Genomic DNA, 18,537 nt, shown 5'->3' with positions numbered 1-18,537 from the left:
GTGACACGGGGCTGTTGGGGGCCTGGGCGGGGGCGCGGGGACACCGAGGGGGGAGCTGGGGGTGACACGGGGCTGTTGGGGGCCTGTGGGGTGACACGGGGGCGCGGGGACACCGAGGGGGGCGCTGGGGGTGACACGGGGCTGTTGGGGGCCTGTGGGGTGACACGGGGGCGTGGGGACACCGAGGGGGGAGCTGGGGGTGACACGGGGCTGTTGGGGGCCTGTGGGGTGACACGGGGGTGTGGGGACACCGAGGGGGGCGCTGGGGGTGACACGGGGCTGTTGGGGGCCTGTGGGGTGACACGGGGGCGTGGGGACACCGAGGGGGGCGCTGGGGGTGACACGGGGCTGTTGGGGGCCTGTGGGGTGACACGGGGGCGTGGGGACACCGAGAGGGGCGCGGGGGTGGCTGGGGGGTGACACGGGGGCTGTTGGGGGGCCGTGGGGTGACACGGGGGTGCGGGGACACCGAGGGGGGGGCTGGGGGTGACACGGGGGCTGTTGGGGGCCTGGGGGGTGACACGGGGGTGTGGGGACACCGAGGGGGGCGCTGGGGGTGACACGGGACTGTTGGGGGCCTGTGGGGTGACACGGGGGCGTGGGGACACCGAGAGGGGCGCTGGGGGTGACACGGGGCTGTTGGGGGCCTGTGGGGTGACACGGGGCTGTTGGGGGCCTGTGGGGTGACACGGGGGCGTGGGGACACCGAGGGGGGCGCTGGGGGTGACACGGGGCTGTTGTGGGCCTGTGGGGTGACACGGGGGCGTGGGGACACCGAGAGGGGCGCGGGGGTGGCTGGGGGGTGACACGGGGGCTGTTGGGGGGCCGTGGGGTGACACGGGGGCGCGGGGACACCGAGGGGGGCGCTGGGGGGGCGGGGGCCCGGCGGTCCCGCTCCCTGGGGTGTCCGGGCCGGGGAGGTGCCGGGGGCGGGTCCCGGCTGGGCCCGGCCTGGGCGGCCCCAGTCTCGGCTCCCGCCGGCCGCAGCCCAGGATGGAGCCGCCGCTGCCGCTGCTCTCGGGGGCCTGCATCGCCTGCACCCTCGGCATGTTCGCCACGGGCCTGTGAGTGCGGCCGGGCCGGGCCGGGCCGGGCCCGCTCCGCGTCCGCTTCCGGGTCCGCGTCCGGGTCCGGGACAGGCGGGGCGGGGCGGGGCGGCGGGGGCTATGGGGGGCTGGGGGGGTTGTGGGTTGCTGGGGGCTGGGCTGGGAAGAGCTATGGGTTACTAGGGCCTGGGGGGCTGGGGGCTGGGCTGCTATTGGTTACTAGGGCCTGGGGGGGCAGGGCTGGGAAGAGCTATGGGTTACTAGGGGCTGGGGGCTGGGCTGGGAAGAGCTATGGGTTACTAGGGGCTGGGGGCTGGGCTGGGAAGAGCTATGGGTTACTAGGGACTGGGAGGGCTGGGCTGGGGTGCTATGGATTACTAGGGACTGGGGGCTGGGCTGGGAAGAGCTATGGGTTACTAGGGCCTGGGGGGGCTGGGCTGGGAAGAGCTATGGGTTACTAGGGCCTGGGGGGGCTGGGCTGGGAAGAGCTATGGGTTACTAGGGACTGGGGGGCTGGGGGCTGGGCTGGGAAGAGCTATGGGTTACTAGGGCCTGGGGGGGCTGGGCTGGGGTGCTATGGATTACTAGGGACTGGGGGCTGGGCTGGGAAGAGCTATGGGTTACAAGAGGCTGTGGATTACTAGGGCCTGGGGGGGCTGGGCATCGCTGTGGGTTGGCAGCACAGGTGTCGGCCCCTCTCAGCCCTATGGACACAGAAACTTACCCCTGGGGGCTCCCTCCTTTCCCACTGGTTACCCTGCCCCCAGCCCTGTGGGGTAGCCGTGACTCGCATGGGTAGCACCTGGCATGGCTGGGCCTCTGCAGTTTGACCAACACCGACCTGTCATCAATCACGAGGTTTTTTAAAAGAGCGACTTCGAGACCATTTCTTTGCTGCCCGGGGCTGGGGGGAGGCGGGTTCTGTTTGCCAGCATTTCTCTGCAGCCGTGAGGGCTGGGAATTTGCGCCTTGCCGGCGCTAGGAAGTTACCCCAGTTTATCCATCCCACTGCAGCTGGTTCACGCGGCCCCGAGTGCGGACACAGCAGTAGCGGGTGGAGGCGCTGCCAGTGCTGGAGGTATCCTGTCAGGGAGGGGTGAGCTGGCTGGGCAGGAGGCCCCGTCACTCCAGGGGGACTGGCCCATCCCTGGGGCTGCACCAGTCACTAGAGTGGTATAAAATCCTAATGCAGCTGGGCGCTGCCCCAGGGCAATGCTGGGTCCAGAGCAGGCCCCACCAGTCCTGTAACCATCTGACATCAAGGCTGAAAAACGGCAAACGGCAGCACTGCTTCTGGGTGGCACCCTGGTCACAGCCACTGCGGCTATGCCCTCTCAGACTCGGGGGGTTGGGCCAGGATGGGGGGTTGGGTCCCCTCAGACTTGGGGGGATGGGAGGCATTTCTCACGTGTCTTATCCCTAGGACTGACCTGCGCCAGATGTTTCAGACACAGAGCGTGGAGAATATCCAGTTCCTGCCCTTCCTTACCACTGATGTAAAGTATGTCCAGCCCCCGCTGACATGAGGGGACAGAGGGGGCGCAGGCCGGAGGGTCATGTGGTTGATGGAGTTGGGGCTCAAGTGGAGGGGGGCTTGAACAACAGCTTGGGCAGGGCACTTGCTCCAGCGGCTTGTACAGTGGGGGGGAGCACATGCTCTGGGAGGTTCACGTGCGGGGACGTGCTCCGGTGCTGGAGGGGCTCCCCACCCCACAGGCAGCCGCGCCGGTGACCACCCAGCCCGGTCTCCCCTTGCAGCAACTTGAGCTGGCTGAGCTACGGGTGCCTGAAGCAGGACTGGACGCTGATCACCGTGAACACCATCGGGGCGGCGCTGCAGACCCTTTACATCCTGGTGTACTTCTATTTCAGCCCCGAGAAGGTGGGTGGAGAGCAAGTCCCTCCCGCCTGCCAGGCTCGCCAGGGGAGGGCTCCCGGGGGCTGGCATGGGTGGGAGGTGCCGGGGGAACGGGCGGGCTCGGAGGGATGCCTGTGAAAGGGAAGAGTTGGCATGGGGGGGAGAGGTGCCGGGGGCAGGGTCCGGCAGTGGCATTTCTTGGGAGGGGGTTTCCTGTGCCTTCGTGTGATTGGCCCTGACTGCCCTCTTCCCTCCCGCAGCGCTGGGTTCTGCTGCAGAGCGTGGCCCTGCTGGGGGTGCTGATCCTCGGCTACTGTTACTTCAACCTCCTGATCCCCGACGTGGCCGTGCGCCTGGCCCGCCTGGGGCTCTTCTGCAGCGTCTTCACCATCAGCATGTACCTCTCGCCCCTGGCTGACCTGGTGCGTGCGGCTCCCTCGGGGGGAGCCTGCCTAGCTGGGGCGCTGGCCTGGGGCATGGGCTGCCTCACTGGGGGGGTGTTCTGCTGGTTCGGGGCAGAGTAGCACATGCTGGGGCCTTTGGGGTGGGGAGGCCTTGAGGTGGGGAGCCCAGAGGAGATCCCGGCGGGTCGCTCAGCTCTGGTTCGTCCTTGACCCCACGGCCTTGCAGGAGACAGCTGTTACTCCGGGAGGGGCCCTGGCTGGGGTCTGCAGGAAGCTCCCCAGTGCCTGAGCTTAGGCCCTTCTGTGTCCCCTGCAGGCCAAGATCGTCCGGACCAGGTCGACCCGGTGCCTGTCCTTCCCGCTGACTGTGGCCACCTTCCTGGCCTCAGCCAGCTGGACGCTGTACGGCTTCCAGCTCAGCGACCTCTACATCATGGTGAGTGCGGTGGGGCGGGAGGGCTGCCCTGGGAATCCTGGGGTGCGGGCCCAGACCCCCAGCGAGCACTGGGCGCTGTTCGCGAGCCGTCCCGCGGAGCCCCCTGCGCTGCCTCGTGACCCGCGCTCAGGGCGATGGATACTGATTGTCATTAATTGGCTGGCAGGCAGCCGATACAGCTTCCCCGTGACACGTGGCTGATGGAGCAGCTTGGGGGGAGGCGGGGGCATGGGGGACAGTAAAACTGCTGCAAGATTTATAGCTCTCCTCTCTCTGTGCCCCCCTCCCCCCCCCCCATTCCCCCCTCCCCCCCCCCCATTCCCTTCCCACTCAGGTCCCTAACATCCCCGGGATAGTCACCAGCATCCTGCGGTTCTGGTTATTCTGGCAGTTCCCTCCGGACCAGGACAAGCTCTACAAGCCCCTGCAGGCCTGAGACCTGGAACCTGCCGTCTCCGCCGTCCTGGGGCAGGAGGAGCCTCCCTGAGCCCTGGAGGTGGGGAGCCGGCGGCAGGTGCAGACCCAGCTCCTCGGCCCAAGGGCCAAATGATCCCCCCCCCACCCCGTATGTTCACTGACCAATGAAGGGAGGAGCCAATGCTCACACTGTGATTCTACCGTCCTTGCCCCTGCCAGCCGCCCCTTAGGCCTGCCTTAGCCAAAGAGCCTACACAGGTACTGCCCCCTGCCTGGGGCTCTGCTGCTCCTGGGGGGCTCTGAGGGGTCATGGCTGCCTTCCCAGCTGCCCCTTGCCGCAAGGGATGGCTCCCCCCCCCAGCTCTCCTCTACCTCCAGCCATTCTCATTTTTCATTAGTTTGCTTGACTGGGAATAGTGCCTTTGACACTGCAGCAGTGCCCCAGCCTCCCCCATGCCCCTGGCCAGCTCTGGGGTGGGGACTCTCTTCCTCCCTGCTGTGCTCAACCATTCCAGGGGGGCTGTGGTGGGAGCCAAGTGCGGTGCTGGGGGGCTGCCCTCTTCTCTGTTGGGTGCCTTGTTTTGTATTGCTGTTTTGTATGAGCATAAGTGCCTTTTAATAAATCAAAGCCAGAGTGTGGTGCCTGTTTCCTCAGCTCTGGGCACTCCCAGGCACGGAGAGCAGGACAGGGCTGTGGGGGGCCTGCACCCCCTGGTGCCCCCCAAAACTTGGTGGGTACACGTGAGGATACGACCAACAGCCCAGGTGCACTCAACCCCCCAGCTCTGGTGCTGTTACTGGGAACTGGGGGCCCCTCCCAGCTCGGTTTGAGGCAGAGGAGAAAGAGGGAGAGGGGGGCTACCCTATGGCCTGACCCTGCAAGCCCCCCCACCCCCCAAGTCAATGGGTGCCCTGTCCTGGGAAGCCCTGGAGGGTCACATGGGACATTGTGTCCAAACACATGGGCAACAGCCTGCTGCTACTTGGGGCTGAAGGGACAGCCATGTTGGGATCAACCCTCTCCAAAGAGCAGCTCCCCCTCCCCTCAGGCCTGCGCTGACGGGGCTGTTCTGATCCTGGCCGAGAGGATGGGGTGGCTGCTGGCAGATCTGACCTCCTGTTACCTGGCAACATGCAAGATGTGCAGGATCATCCTGGCGAGGGCAGCTCCTCTCTGCCCTGGGCTGGGGCTCGACAGGGTGGCCTGCTGCTGGGAGTCCCTATTGGGCTCCATCAAGCCCCCTCCCTCCATAGCCACCCTGCAGGGCCCCAGCCAGGGTCACACTGGGAGCTGAGGAGTGTCCCTCAGCTGAGCCAGCTGCTCAAGGCCGTGGCTAGGCACTGCCAGGCCACGACTAGCCACACACAGGCAAGACTGCAACGAATTGGCTGTCCCGCCTTCCTTGCTGCCACTGTTGCTCAGGAAGCAGCTAATTAGTCGCTCCTGCTAATTAGCCCCATTCCTGCCTTTGATATCAACTGCTCCTTTCGCAGAAGGATGTGCAGCCAATAATTAAGAACAAGAAAGTCCTTTGGCTGGTATGCAAGGAACCCAGGGAGTCTGCCAAGGAGGCAGCCCCACCCTTCTGGCTGCGGGGAGCCTCATGGGCCCTGCAGCAGGGCCTGTGCCAGCCAGGGAGACTGCCCATGGATGAGGCTGTTGGGCTGCTCAGGAGCAAGGGATCCCCTGAAGGAAGCAGCCTCCCCATTCGCCTTCTGGAGGGCAGGGGGCTGTACAAAACCCTGCTGAACTTGCTCATCATCGAAAGTCGCTGGGCCATGGAAGCAAGGTTCTTGCTAGCGTGGCCCGGCCCACCCCACCCTGGAAATGACAACTCCTCCCACTCCCACGTCCCCGGGCCAGCAGCGTCACCCAGCGCCCAGACAGCATGCTGGAGCCTGAGCTGGGGGGGCTGCAGCCTTGGCATTCGGTCTGATTGACAGCCCCCCACAGCCCTGATTTAATGCCCACTGACTGCTGAGAGACATGGAGGGGCTCTGGGTAGAGGGGAAGGTAGAGGAGTCTCTGCAGCTTCCCGCTCCGAGTAACCAGGGGAGTCGGTGTGCGGGGTGTAGGCAGCTTGGGCTCAGCCAGTCGCCTGGGGGTGGCTAGCCCGAGCAGTGCCACCCTCAGGGGACTGAAGGAGACAGTACAGGATTACCCACCTCCCTAGGACAGTGCTCAGGTCCTCACTTGCACCCTGCATCTGACACAGAGCAGCACAGGGCTCCCTGCCGCTGACTCAGAGGGAAGAGCACTCGTCAGTGAGTCACCCCCAGCAGCATGTGGGACTCTCATCCAACCCCTGGCCCTGTCTGCTCATGAGAGCAGCTAGGAACCGCACCGGGTGGCCTGGCTGCAGGAGTGAAGGGAGTCCCCAAGCAGCAAGCTGCTGCACTGACTGCCTCTAGTTACCATCACCCTCTCGTGCACCCAGCGCCATGTGCCACCTGCCCTGTTCTCCTGCCGCAGCAGGCACCCACCCAGAGCCCACCCTGCCATGGCCCTTCCCCAGGCTACCAGGCTCAGCTACACACACTGATTCTTTATTGTGCTAAGCCAAGCGAGGGGAGCGGCCCAGCTCCCTGGGGTGCAGCCTCCCCACCCCGCGGGTCAGAACTTCAGCCCTCGCCGGCTCAGGTCCGCTCGGGCCTCTCTGATCTGCTCCTGAAGTTCCTTCGCCGCAGCCTCACAGTCATTGAACGTAGCCAGACGGTAGCCAATGGTCGCCAGGGAGTAGCAGCCAAAAGCCACCAGCAGGTACACGGGGAAAGGCCAGAGCACCTGCCGGCAGGGCAGAGGGAGGTGGAGGCCCAGGGGCTCTAAGGCCAGGGTGGCCCAGGCAGTGCCCAGCAGGGCCAGTCCGCACAGCCACTGCGCCAGCTTGGTCATGGTGCACAGCCGGGTCTCTGGGCGCAGGACGGGCTGCAAGAGAAGCGCGGAGAGCAGGTGAGCAACAGAGAGCGTCGGGGCTGAGATCCCGATAGCCATCCCGATAGCCCCCCCCCGCCCCAATACCCCCCCACCCTGCTGGGCCCCGATACCCCCCCGCCCCTATACCCCCCACCCAGCCCCGATACCTCCCCCGCCCTGCTGGGCCCCAATACCCCCCAGCCCTGCTGGGCCCCGATACCCCCTCGCCCCAATACCCCCCACCCAGCCCCGATACCCCCCCCCCGCCCTGCTGGGCCCCTATACCCCCCAGCCCTGCTGGGCCCCAATACCCCCTCGCCCCTATACCCCCCACCCAGCCCCAATACCCCCCAGCCCTGCTGGGCCCCAATACCCCCTCGCCCCTATACCCCCCACCCAGCCCCGATACCCCCCTGCCCACCCCCCGATACCTCCCCCGCCCTGTTGGGCCCCAATACCCCCCCAGCCCTGCTGGGCCCCGATACCCCCTCGCCCCGATACCCCCCACCTAGCCCCCCAGCCCCCGATACCCCCTCGCCCCAATACCCCCCACCCAGCCCCTGATACTCCCCCCCCGCTGGGCCCCGATACCCCCCAAGTCCCCCCCGCTCCTCACCGGCCTCCCCGCTCAGCTGCCAGCAGTTTCTCCCGTCGCGGAGCTGACGTCATTCTCAGGCGCCGCGGCCCATAGGCGACGTGCTCGGCCCGCGGCCTTCTGGGAGTTGGAGTTCGGGAGCCTGGGCCGGCCTGAGCCACCGGGGATGGACTGCCCCGTACTGCTCCCCCACCCCCGAGAGTGGGAGCCCCCCTCGCCCCCCACCACTGGGAGCCCCCTGCCCTGCCTGGCTCCACCCCTTTGCACTAGGGGCCACCGCACTGGGCTCTGCAACCCTGGGACTGGGTGCCCCCCCCTTCTCCCCCCCCGGGACTGGGTGCCCCCGTCGGACCGGCCCCACCGGGCAGGGAAGACGACAAAGGGATGCCGTGTTCCCGGGAGCCCCACACTGGCATCTGCTTCTGAAACCTGGGCGATGCTGCCGGCTCCCAGCGGGGAAGTCAGCGTGTTCGGTCCGAGGGGCTCGCGGAGAGCAGCGGGCGCCTGCTGCGGGGTACACCGCGGACACTGGCGCTGCACAAGACTGGCCAGCAGACTGCAGAGACAATGATCTGAGAAAGGAGGCTGAAGTGGCTTGGGCATGTACAAAAAAAAAATAATGTATTTCTAGACAAGGCCTTGAATGGGTACCACTTGGGGGAGGACAGAAAAGAGGAGGACAACGGGTGACATATAAGAAAACCATGGAGAAAGATGTCGCTGTCATGGAAACAGACTACAAGAGAATTACAGAATTGGTCTGAAATCAACAAGCTGAAATTCAATAAAGCCAATGCCAAGTCCTTCACTTAGGAAGGGAAATTAAAATGCCCAGCTACAAAATGGGGACTAATTGGCTAGGAGGCCGTACTGCTGCAAAGGATCTGGGGGCTAGAGTGGGTCACAAATTGAAGGTGAGTCAACAATGTGAAGCAGTTGCAAAAAGGCTGCTACTATTCTGGGCTGCATTAACAGGAGGTAATTGTCCTGCTCTGCTCAGCACTGCCAAGGTCTCAGCTGGAGAACTGTGTCCAGTTCTGAGCACCACATTTCAGGAAAGATGGGGACAAATTGGAGAGAGTCCTGTGGGGAGCAACAAACCCGATCGAAGGTTTAAAAAACCGGACGTGGGACAGAGGAAAGGTTAAAAAACGGGTCATGTTCAGTCTTGGGGAAAGACGACTGAGGGGAGGGACCTGAGAAGAAGCCTTCATATATGTTAAGGCAGGAGTTCTCAAACTGGGGGTCATAACCCGCAAGGTGGTTAGATGGGGGTTGCCAGCTGTCAGCTCCGTGGGGCTGAGAGCCCCAAGCCCCCATTAAATTAAATTGCCCCTCCCCCCATTTTGAATTTATAAGGGGGGGTCACACTCAGAGTTTTGCTGTGTGAAAGGGGTCACCAATACAAAACGTTTGAAATCCACTGTGTTAAGGGCTGGGAGTGGGCGACGGGATGGATCGCTTGATGATTCCCTGTCTCTGGGGCACCTGGCATTGGCCACTGTTGGCAGACAGGACACTCAGGTAGATGGACCCTTGGTCTGACCCAATATGGCCGTTCTTATGTTCTTTTCAATTGTTCTCCACATCCACTGAAGGTAGGACAAGCAGTGATGGGCTTAATCCACAGCAAGGGAGATTTAGGTTTGCTAGGAAAATCTTCTGAACTCTCAGGGGAGTTAAGCTCTGGCACAGGCATCCGAGGGGGGGGTGTGGGGTGTGTGTGTGTGTGTGTGTGTGTGTGTGTGAGTGTGACAGACAAACCCCTGTCAGGGACGGTCTAGGTTAACTCGGTCCTGCCTCAGCGCATGGGACTGCACTTGATGACTTTGTCAGGTCCCTTCCAGCCCCACATTTCTGTGGGTCTATGAAAAGAGCAAGAAATGTGGAAGCACTGGGTTGTGTTGTGTCACAAGGCCCTGGACCATCTACTCTAATAATTCCCCCACCACTGGAACTGGGTGCCTAGCCTCCCCCCCCCCCCCCCAGGTATCCCTCCCTACCCCTCCACCCTGGAACTGGGTGGCCCGCCCACCCCTGGGATTGGGTGCCCCGCACTGGTCCCTCCTGCCTCACACTGCCCCCCAGGTCCCCAATGCAGTACTGGATGCCCTTGCAAGTGCCAGGTTTATAGCCTCAGCACCCCGAGCTCAGGGTCCCCCAGCCCCACATAGGGGCTGCCTGGCTCCTTGGCACTGCAGAGGGTGGTGGAGCTGCCTGGTGCTGGCTGTGTGTGGGGGTGCCTAGCGTCCTCCCTGCCCACCTCTCCCTGGGAAGCGAAGCCAGGCCCCGGTCACGGGGCACTGGGAACGGGTAGCTTGTGCGTTCTCACTGACACACAGGGCAGGGTGACGCACAGGAAGGTCTGGGAGCCAAGGGCAGCAGCCACCGCCATCCCAATAGCACGAACTGCAGGGAGAGCTGGTCACAGGGTGCAGAGCTCCACAGCTCCTGCCCCTGCACAGACCCCACGTGGGCAGCACGGCCCCCGCCAGAGACCCCGTCCTGAGACCCTTTGGTGGGGAGATTGGGGGGTTGCTGCAATGCCCTACACCTGAGCCCCCCCCCCCCCCCTTGCCCAGAGTGCTAGCGGTGCCCTGGGCCCACAAGATCCTGCCCTGGGTTGCAGTGGTGCCAGGGTTTGGGGGGGGGGGATGGGACAAAGGGGACCCTTAGCAGGACCTCTAGCTGCCTCTCCATCCTATGTTGCCTGTTTTGCCTGCTTGTTTCCTGGGGCTCCCAGCCAGCCCCAGAGGAAGCAGCCGGATTCCTTGTTTGTGGCGGCTGGGAGCGAAGAGGCAGCAGCAGCAGGAAACATCTGGTTTCCTCCTTGTCCGGTGAGAGCCAGGGATGGAGGGGACAGGGCCATAGGTGGGGGTGTGTGTGTGTGCACACCTGACCTGGGAGGGGGAGGGAGTCCTGGCAGGCAGAGATGGGAGTCCTGGCAGCCCCTCCCCCCTGTCTGCAACTCACAGGTACAGATGTGAAATGCCCTCGGGGTATGTGGGTGACACACATACACACACACACACACCCTGGTGCCTCCAGCCCTGCTGGCTCCAAGGGGTGTGTGCAACCCCCAGGCAGGGGGACTGAGTGGCTCAGGCATCATCCAGGGCAGCAATGGGGGGAGGAGGGGAGGGCTCCATCAGCTGCAGCCTGGCCCCTCACATGCCCCCAGGGCAGCTCCGCAGGAATGTGCAGCTAATTAGCAGGAGACTCCCCCAGGGAGCCTGAGTAGGACTGAGCCCAGCCTCCCAGGCCAAAGGCAATGTCTCCTCCTGCAGTCTGGGACCCTCCCCTCGCCCCTCTGGCAGGGAGCGCCCCCGCCAATTACCGTGTTCCCTTCTGAGCCCTCCAGCCGCAGCTCCCCTGCCTGCCTTGTGGGGCCCAGAGGAGGGGGATCTCCCAGCGCCAGGTAAAGGGACTGCCCCTCCCTGATGAGGTATTGCTGCAGCATTGAAGGCCCAGTCGGGGTCTGGCCCTGCTGCGCCAGGCGCTGCACACGCAGCGGGAGACAGTCCCTGCCCAGAGAGCTAAGGGTACAGCCTAAAGTCCTGCTGGCTCTTGGCCCTACTCCTCCACCCCCCCCAAGCTCCCTCCCTTTGAGCCACCAGCACCCGGAGCTGAGCCTGTGGGGCAGACCTCCCATGGGAGGCTGTATGTGAAGAGACTGGGGGGCTTGGATGGAACAACTCCCCCCAGCAGGACTGGGCCGCAGCTTGAGTGCCACCTGGCCATGCTGAGGGAAGGGACAGAGGCCTAGGAGGGAGCAGGGAGCCGGAGCCGGAGCCACAGCAGGGGCCTGCCCCCATTCTCTCTGTTGCCAGCTGATAGCTGGCTGGGACCTCTGCTACCCTGTCCAGCCCGCGTAGGGGGTCAGGTTGCTGATGTCACCATAACCTCCCTGTTCCAACAGCTCCCTCCAGGCCCGGACCTTGGCCCAGCCCAGGCTTCTGACAAACCAAACACGGGGGAGCGCGTCCCAGAGAGCAGGCCTAGGCAGCCTGGGGCCAGAGAACCTCTGCCCAGGCCTGGCTCTGCGGTCTCTACACCCCAGGCCTGGAAGTGACACAGGGCTGCCCCTCCCCTGGTCAGGGGGCTCTGCTGGTGGGCCCAATTCACCCCCGAGAGAGGAGAGCAGGGGCCTGCGTCAGTGACACCCCCCAGCGTTGCTCCTGCCCTGGGGCCTGCAGCACCCACTGGGCCTAGGCTGGAGTCCCTGCCCCCATCACTCAAGCCCCCTCTCCCAGGCAGGGAGAAGGAGCGTTGGATCTCTGCTCTCTTCCCCCTCCGCTTCGATGCCAAGCAAGAAGCCTCAGAGTAGGGGAAGTGAGCCAGTCCTCAGGGGAGCTGCATAGAGGCACAAGGCCCCTGGCTGAGCTGTATAGCTTTGGGGGGCGGGGAGGGTGTCATGGAGTGTGGGGGAGTCCGAGCCCACACCCCCCACTTCCTGCAATTCACCGTGACTCTCAGCCAGCCAGTAACACAGCAGGTTTATTAGACGACAAGAACAGAGTCCCAAGCAGGGCTTGTAGGTACAACCAGGACCCCTCAGCCAGGTCCCTCTGGGGGGCAAGGACCTTAGACCCCAGACTTGGGGGTTCCCTGCTTCTTCCCAGCCAGCCCCAAACTGAAACCAAAAACCCCTCCAGCAGGCTCTCCCCCTCCTTCTCTCCCCCTCTCCCTTTGTCCAGTTTCCCGGGCAAAGGTGTCGACTCGCCCCACCCCCTTCCCGGCTCAGGTACCGTCCCTCACCTAAAGTCACCCCCTGCTCTCCCATCCTCCATGCAGACAGTCCCAGTAAAACTAACCGACATTCCCAGGTCAATCTGCCCCGCTCCCGACTGTGTCACAGGGGGTCAGCTCCAGCCAGGCAGGGACACCCCTGTGACCTGGAGAGGCCAGGAACCAGGCGGGCTGGTCTCAGCCAAGTGTCTGACGGCAGCTTAGGGCCTGGCGTCTCCTGGACCCACCCTGCACAGGGAGAGGCTCCCCTCTGCCCCTGTGGGCCAGGGATATGGCAGGGCTGGGGAATGTGCTGGGAGGAAGGGGATGGGAAGGTGCCTTTGTTCTCCTGCCATCTGCTGGCACAGGAGCCTGAGTAAATGCTTTGCCTCTTGGAAGAAGCTGGCATAGCAGCATCTCGTGGGCCCAGCCCAGCAGCTGGAGCAAAGCGGGACCAGGGACAGTGAGCGACATGCTCCTGAACAGGGTGGGTGCCTGGCCAGGGCAGGGAGATGGGGGTCGGTCCCTCCTAGCCAATGGCCATGCCTCTGCCCTGCCAGAAAGGCTCTGGAGTCATTGTCCTGTGGCCTGGAGCGACCCCAGCTCCTGGGTCCAGCCGGGAGCTGCTGTCACCTGGATAAAGGCAGGGGGCAGAGGCTCTGGGGAGCGACAGCTCAGCCCTGAGGGAATGGGCTCTCCAGGCGACTGGGAGCGCTCGGCCCACCCTCTACCAGCTACAGCTGTGACCCACTTGGAGACGCTGCACATACGCACCAGCCTAAACCCCTGCTAGAGCCAGGGCCTGCACCTACCTGCCCGGCCCTGCTGGGCTCTTCCTCACCTTGCAGGTCTAGACAGACACCGTCAGCACATTCCCACTCCGTGTAGCTGGGCAAAGGGGGGCTGCCAGGCTCTGTCCCAACCCAGACAGCACTCAGAGGAGAGACCCGCTCCGCTCCCTGCACTGAGTCACAGCCTGTCTGGGCTGTCCCAGGCAGACAGACCCTTTGTTCAGCAGGCCTGGTTCAGTCAGACCCCCCCTCATCCCCTCTGACTCCACAGGGAGAGGCAGGTTTGGCTTTACGCTGCCCTTTGCAAAGAGCCTGACTTGCAGGAGGCCGCCCACTGGCTGCTCCCATCCCAGCCCCTCTGGAACAGACCGTTAATCCCGCCAGCCCCCCCACCCCCCGGGAGCAGGGTGAGCGCCTGTGATCACAACAGGTGGGGTAGCAGACACAGGTGCAGCCAAGGCCTGGGGCCACACACTGAGCCAGCAGCAGCCAGCAGGGCTCAGCTGTTTCCAGCTCCCTTCAGGCACAGTAAGTGTGATTTGGCTCCCGTCTGGGGAATGGTTTCAATGCAGTTTATGGTACACAGCGTCTCTGCTACACCCTTAGGATGACCATACATCCCATACTGGCTGGGACAGTCCCTTCTTTAAGTCTGTCTCAGCCATCCTGACTTTTCTGGCAAAAGTGGGCATTTGTCCCGTTTGCTCTTGCCAACTTGATCAGTTGTCAAGGGCAAACGGGACAAATGCCCACATTTGTCAAAAGAGTGGGGTGTGGCAGAACGTGTGTGTGTGGGGGGGGAAGCAAATCCAGCCCTGCCCGGGGAGGAGGCAGGGCTTGGGTGGGGGGCAGGCAGCGCTCAAGTGACTCCGCAGTGACGCCAGCCCCAGCCTCACACAGTAGGCAAGCAGGGCTCAGGCAATCGAGAGGCTCTCAGGCCAGTCTCACACGGCGACCAATTTCCCCTTTGGGAAATATGGTCGCCCTGTACACACTGCTTTGCAGAGGCTGGTAACAAGGAAGAGAGATGTCCCTAGAAGAGAACTGGAGGGGGGAGGGGGCTAGGACTGCCCGTGGGTTTGGCAGCAGTTGGCTCCGGCTCCTGATGGGATCCTAAACATCACAAGCCTGGAGCTAGAGACGGGGCAGCCCATCCTTGCTCCTGGGAAAGTCCCAGTCATAAGGAACTCCACTGCCCAGGGCCCCTGCCTGCCTCCCTCCCTCCCAGGTAGGAGTGCTAGGTCTGTTACAGAATAAACAGAGCAGGGACTGGATTCCCCCGGAATGCCATTAATTGCAGCCTAGAGGCAGTGACCTCCGCTGACCCCTCTCCTCCTGCGGAATGAGCTGTTCCCTGGGGGCTGGAGGATTCATGGGGGGCAGGCAGAGCAGCCTGGGGTTTGCAGGGCGACAGAGGGCAGCGCCACCCAGCGGCCGTGGCCGGTGCTGCCCACATGTTCAACCACCGTGTTTCCTGCCTCATCTCCTGGGCACGCAGAATCACTGCCAATACCACAGTGCCTCCTGCTGGACACTGCTGGGTATTGCACAGGATGAAGCAACCGCACTCTTAGCCATCTGTGTAGAGTGGTTCCTGCTGCTCGTAGGGCACAAAGACAGACCTCACCCTGTCACCCGCCTGCTGGCACTCCGCCCTGGCGTGAACATGCAGGGAGCTGGGCCCTGGGCAAGGGGAGCTGGCGTGCCCACAGCCCCCGAGGCCAAGGAACCCACAGGAGCTGCTGACCAGAGGTTACAAAGAGAGCGTTTTATTGGGTGCCCCAGAGTCCTGGACAGGCTGGATGGGAGGGGTCCTGGGGGCATCAATTCCTCTTCTTGCCTTTGCCAATGGCCTTGGCGGGCGCTGCCGTGGGCGCTGCAGACTGGTAGAGCGTGGAGGAAATCTTATTGATGTAGTAGAGGCCAATCATGGAAAAGATGAAGCTGGGAGGAGAGAGAAGGGCAGGCCAGTCAGCACCATCCCTTGCCCATACCTGCTCCCCACATTAGCTCTTTTTGGGCCTGGAGCCAAGCTCCAGCTATTAGAAACCAGGCTGGGGGCAGCTTACCCCTCCCCCAGCTACTGCAGGGTACTGCCCCCTTCCTCTGAAACACTGGCCTGGTGGAGACAGAATCCTGGGCAAGATGGACCAGGAGTCGGAACCAGACATGCAATTCTTATGTGCTTTGTTACCAGCCGGGGAACGACCCTGCCATCCCTGTGACCCCTCTCCTGGCACAGTGGCAGCCCCGCCAGCCCCATGCCCAGCCGGGGAGCAACCCTGCTGGCCCCGCAACCCCTTGCCCGGTACAGGGGCAGCACCTCCAGCTGGGGAAAGGAGCTCTGTAAGGCCCAGCAGGTCTCTTCAGCCCTGACAGCAGCTTCTTAGAGCTCCCCAGGGCGATGTCCTCCCCCCACTCTGAGGCCTGGGGGGCCTGTTCCCTGCTACTGCCCCGGGATGGGCTTTTACGTACCAGGTGGTCACACACACTCTGTGGATGAGGCCTGATGCAAAGAGAGCGAGTAAGAGACAGACGAGGACTGGAGAAGAGAGAAGGGGAGAAATGTGAGTGGCAGTGAGTGTCTGCCCTGGGCATGCTGCACTGGCAAGCCAGCTTCCCCCAAGGGGGAAGCAGCGAGTGGGAACCCTCCCCCCAGAGCAGGGCTAGGGTCCCGCTGGAAGTGCGGGGGGGGGGAGGGGGGAGGATTTCCCCAGGGCAGGGCTGGGGTCCCAAAGGGGGGGGGGCGCGTGTGCTCACTGCAGCGCTGGACTCTCAGCAGGGCAGCTCTCTGCAGATCCAGGGTCTCAGGAATAATCAGACGCCCGCCCGCCCCCCCCAATCCCCCTGGGTCTTGCTGTTTCTTTTAATTACCCGGAGCCAGAAATGTGATTCCCCCCCATCCCCCTGGGCACTTACTCTCCGGGAATATTTTGGCTTGGAACCCTTTGCCGAAGACCAAACTCTCCAGGTTGTTGAAGGCCTGGAGCCAGAGTTAAGGAAAGGAAGGAAGGGAGAGGCAGCTGCCACTGAGGAGCCAGCGCAGGGTCTGGCCCAGCTCAGTCTCCCCCCCACCCCCCCCCCTACGCCCCAAAGGATACGGTGAGGGAGAAGATGAAGAGGGCGGATCCCAGCAGCCCGCCCTGGATGGTCAGCCACTCGGTGGAGGCCAGCTGCTTGCTGTACATCTGCATCCCGGTGAAGAGCAGCAGGGAGAGAAGCGAGGAGAGCGCCAGGGACGTGCCCGTGCCCACGGCTGGGGACAGAGCAAGAACCACGCAATGAGGCGCTGGGCCACTGCCAGGCCGACCCCAGCAACCCGCGGTCACCCCTGCGGGGCTGCTGCAGCCCCGGGCCGGCTTGCGCTGCTGTGTGATGGGCCACGCGGCGTCCAGGCGCCAGGGTGATGGGCGCCACACCAACTGTGTGCTGTGCAGCAGCCAGCCCTACACCTAGTGCCCGGGGACCCAGGTGCCAGCAGCCCCATGTGAGTGCAGGGGGGCACCATGGGCACAAAGCCTCGGGGCGGTCCCTGCACACCTCCCCTGGCGGGCACCTCCCCGGTGGGCACCCCCAGCCCCCCCCCCACTTGGGGCACTTCCCCCCCAGGGCAACTCCCCTGGCGGGCACCTCCCCCCCAGGGCAACTCCCCTGGCGGGCACCTCCCCCCCAGGGCACCTCCCCGGTGGGCACCCCCAGTCCCCCCAACCTGGGGCACCTCCCCTGACGGGTACCCCCAGCCCCCCCCACTTGGGGCACTTCCCCCCCCAGGGCAACTCCCCTGGCGGGTACCCCAGCCCCCCCCACTTGGGGCACTTCCCCCCCCGGGCAACTCCCCTGGTGGGCACCCCCAGCCCCCCCCACTTGGGGCACTTCCCCCCCCAGGGCAACTCCCCTGGCAGGCACCTCCCCCCTACCCCTCCAGGGCACCTCGCCCCGCCAGGGCACCCCCAGCCCCTCCCCCACCTGGGGCACCTCCCCGTTGGATCCCCCCAGCCAGGGCACCACGTGCCCCTGGGGCACCGCGCCCCCACCCCCGTTACCCATGACGCCCCGCGAGGTGCCGCCGCCGACCCGTCCGCTCTGAGACCCAGACACGCCGACCCCGCTTCCTGCGCACGCGCGGCCAACCCGGCGCGGAGAGCCGCACAGCGCAGGCGCCAGGCCCAGGCTACTCGGGAAGGGACGCGGCAGTGAGCGAGTGGTGAGTCCTTCGCGCATGCGCAGCCTCCACGGGGTTCGGGCGATCGCCGAGTCCGCCTGACGGCCGAGAGGCAACGCTGGAACCTGCTTTGTGCGCTTCCGTGCGCATGCGCACAACCTTGCAATGCAGCGCCCCCTGGAGGTTGGGCGTAGACATTGCAGTTATCCTATAGCGCCCCCATTCTCGTAGCCTGGTAGGAGCTCCCTCCCCTCTGGCCCTTATGGGCATAGGTGCTGGAACTGGGGGGCTGCCGCACCCCCCCATGGATTGAAGTGGTTCCATCGTATCCACGGTTTACAGTTTGGTTCAATAGCTCTCAGCATCTCCACTGTACAAATTGTTCCAGCCCCCTGCTCTTAGGGGGTGGGGAGGTCTGGGGCTGTGGGGCCCTGTGCACTGGGGTGGGACCTGTCTGTGCCCACCGAGGCGCAGTATGGACAGACATAGACCAAGGGGTGGACAGACGGGTGGACACAGATACCTGTCTGCACTAGCCACGGTGGTGGAGGGGGGCACAGCAGTGGGGCTGGGGGCAGAGGGCCTAGGAGCGGCAGATCACATTCCTAGTGCCTCCCATGCTGTGGCCGATGCCCTCGGCACCAAAATGGTTTTCACCGACTCCCCATCCTCTCCCCTGTCCCTGTTTCTCTCCTTGGGCCCTTTCTCAGGGTCTGGGCATTAGCTGCTGCACTAAGAGGCCCATTAGGGCTCTTTGTTGACTCAGCCCTCACTGCTCTAGCAGGACCCCTGGGTGCTGGCATCTTCCAGCCCAGATAACTCGGCTGTAACATGGAGCTCGTGCTGTGATGTCTGGACCCCGGAGCGCGCCTCAATGTTTCAATCCTCTCCTTGCCAGGCCTGGGCTGCCAGTCACAGGCCTTTCCCCTTCTGCTCTGGCTCTGCCCAGCCCGGGGCTGGAGAGACACACAACCCAGGAGCTGCTGGCTGCTTGGCAGCCTCTAGGCCATGCCCAGATTGGCAAACTGTGTGTTTAGCTCGTGTCACATTCACAGTGCGGAGGAGCGAGATAAAGCCCAGGGCTAGCACCAGGGGTTAAAACACCCTTTTCCCTGGGAAGACAAGGCTTGTGGAATCAAGAGAGACGAGGTGGGGGAGGGAATATATTTTACTGGACCAGAGTCTG

At 64.1% G+C, this 18,537-nt stretch overlaps 3 protein-coding genes across 3 annotated transcripts; 1 reads left to right on the top strand and 2 right to left on the bottom strand.

Moving 5' to 3' along the window:
* Positions 1-969: 969 nt before the first annotated feature.
* Positions 970-4,793, top strand: SLC50A1 (solute carrier family 50 member 1). The gene is made up of 6 exons (XM_065420214.1): positions 970-1,064; positions 2,470-2,547; positions 2,805-2,928; positions 3,165-3,326; positions 3,625-3,744; positions 4,079-4,793. Exons 1-6 carry the CDS (start codon positions 994-996, stop codon positions 4,178-4,180), a joined length of 657 nt encoding a protein of 218 aa, XP_065276286.1. The 5' UTR covers positions 970-993; the 3' UTR covers positions 4,181-4,793.
* A 1,901-nt stretch (positions 4,794-6,694) lies between these two features.
* DPM3 (dolichyl-phosphate mannosyltransferase subunit 3, regulatory) lies at positions 6,695-7,744 on the bottom strand. Its single transcript, XM_065420279.1, is given in 3 exon segments — positions 6,695-7,072; positions 7,075-7,087; positions 7,692-7,744. Coding segments are annotated over 3 exon segments (363 nt in total). The 3' UTR covers positions 6,695-6,775.
* A 7,194-nt stretch (positions 7,745-14,938) lies between these two features.
* Positions 14,939-17,410, bottom strand: KRTCAP2 (keratinocyte associated protein 2). Its single transcript, XM_065420006.1, has 5 exons — positions 17,233-17,410; positions 16,291-16,445; positions 16,109-16,172; positions 15,665-15,731; positions 14,939-15,133 (listed from the first exon to the last, which is right to left on the bottom strand). Exons 1-5 carry the CDS (start codon positions 17,408-17,410, stop codon positions 15,013-15,015), a joined length of 585 nt encoding a protein of 194 aa, XP_065276078.1. The 3' UTR covers positions 14,939-15,012.
* Positions 17,411-18,537: the final 1,127 nt, after the last annotated feature.

The sequence above is a fragment of the Emys orbicularis genome, chromosome 20 (genome assembly GCF_028017835.1).
Source record: "Emys orbicularis isolate rEmyOrb1 chromosome 20, rEmyOrb1.hap1, whole genome shotgun sequence".
NCBI lineage: Eukaryota > Metazoa > Chordata > Testudines > Emydidae > Emys > Emys orbicularis.
Note: the sequence above shows the minus strand (reverse complement) of the source record. Positions and strands in the feature narration are given on the sequence as shown.

Bases quoted from the DNA above. Each gene is read 5' to 3' on its own strand.
- SLC50A1 (XM_065420214.1), top strand. From the start codon at position 994: ATGGAGCCGCCGCTGCCGCTGCTCTCGGGGGCCTGCATCGCCTGCACC. The intron at 2,929-3,164 runs GTGGGTGGAGAG...TCCCTCCCGCAG, and splicing joins TCTATTTCAGCCCCGAGAAG to CGCTGGGTTCTGCTGCAGAG. The intron at 3,327-3,624 runs GTGCGTGCGGCT...TGTCCCCTGCAG, and splicing joins TCTCGCCCCTGGCTGACCTG to GCCAAGATCGTCCGGACCAG.
- KRTCAP2 (XM_065420006.1), bottom strand. From the start codon at position 17,410: ATGCGCGAAGGACTCACCACTCGCTCACTGCCGCGTCCCTTCCCGAGT. The intron at 16,446-17,232 runs GTAACGGGGGTG...CTCTGTCCCCAG, and splicing joins CACCTCGCGGGGCGTCATGG to CCGTGGGCACGGGCACGTCC. The intron at 15,732-16,108 runs GTAAGTGCCCAG...TCTCTTCTCCAG, and splicing joins AGCCAAAATATTCCCGGAGA to TCCTCGTCTGTCTCTTACTC.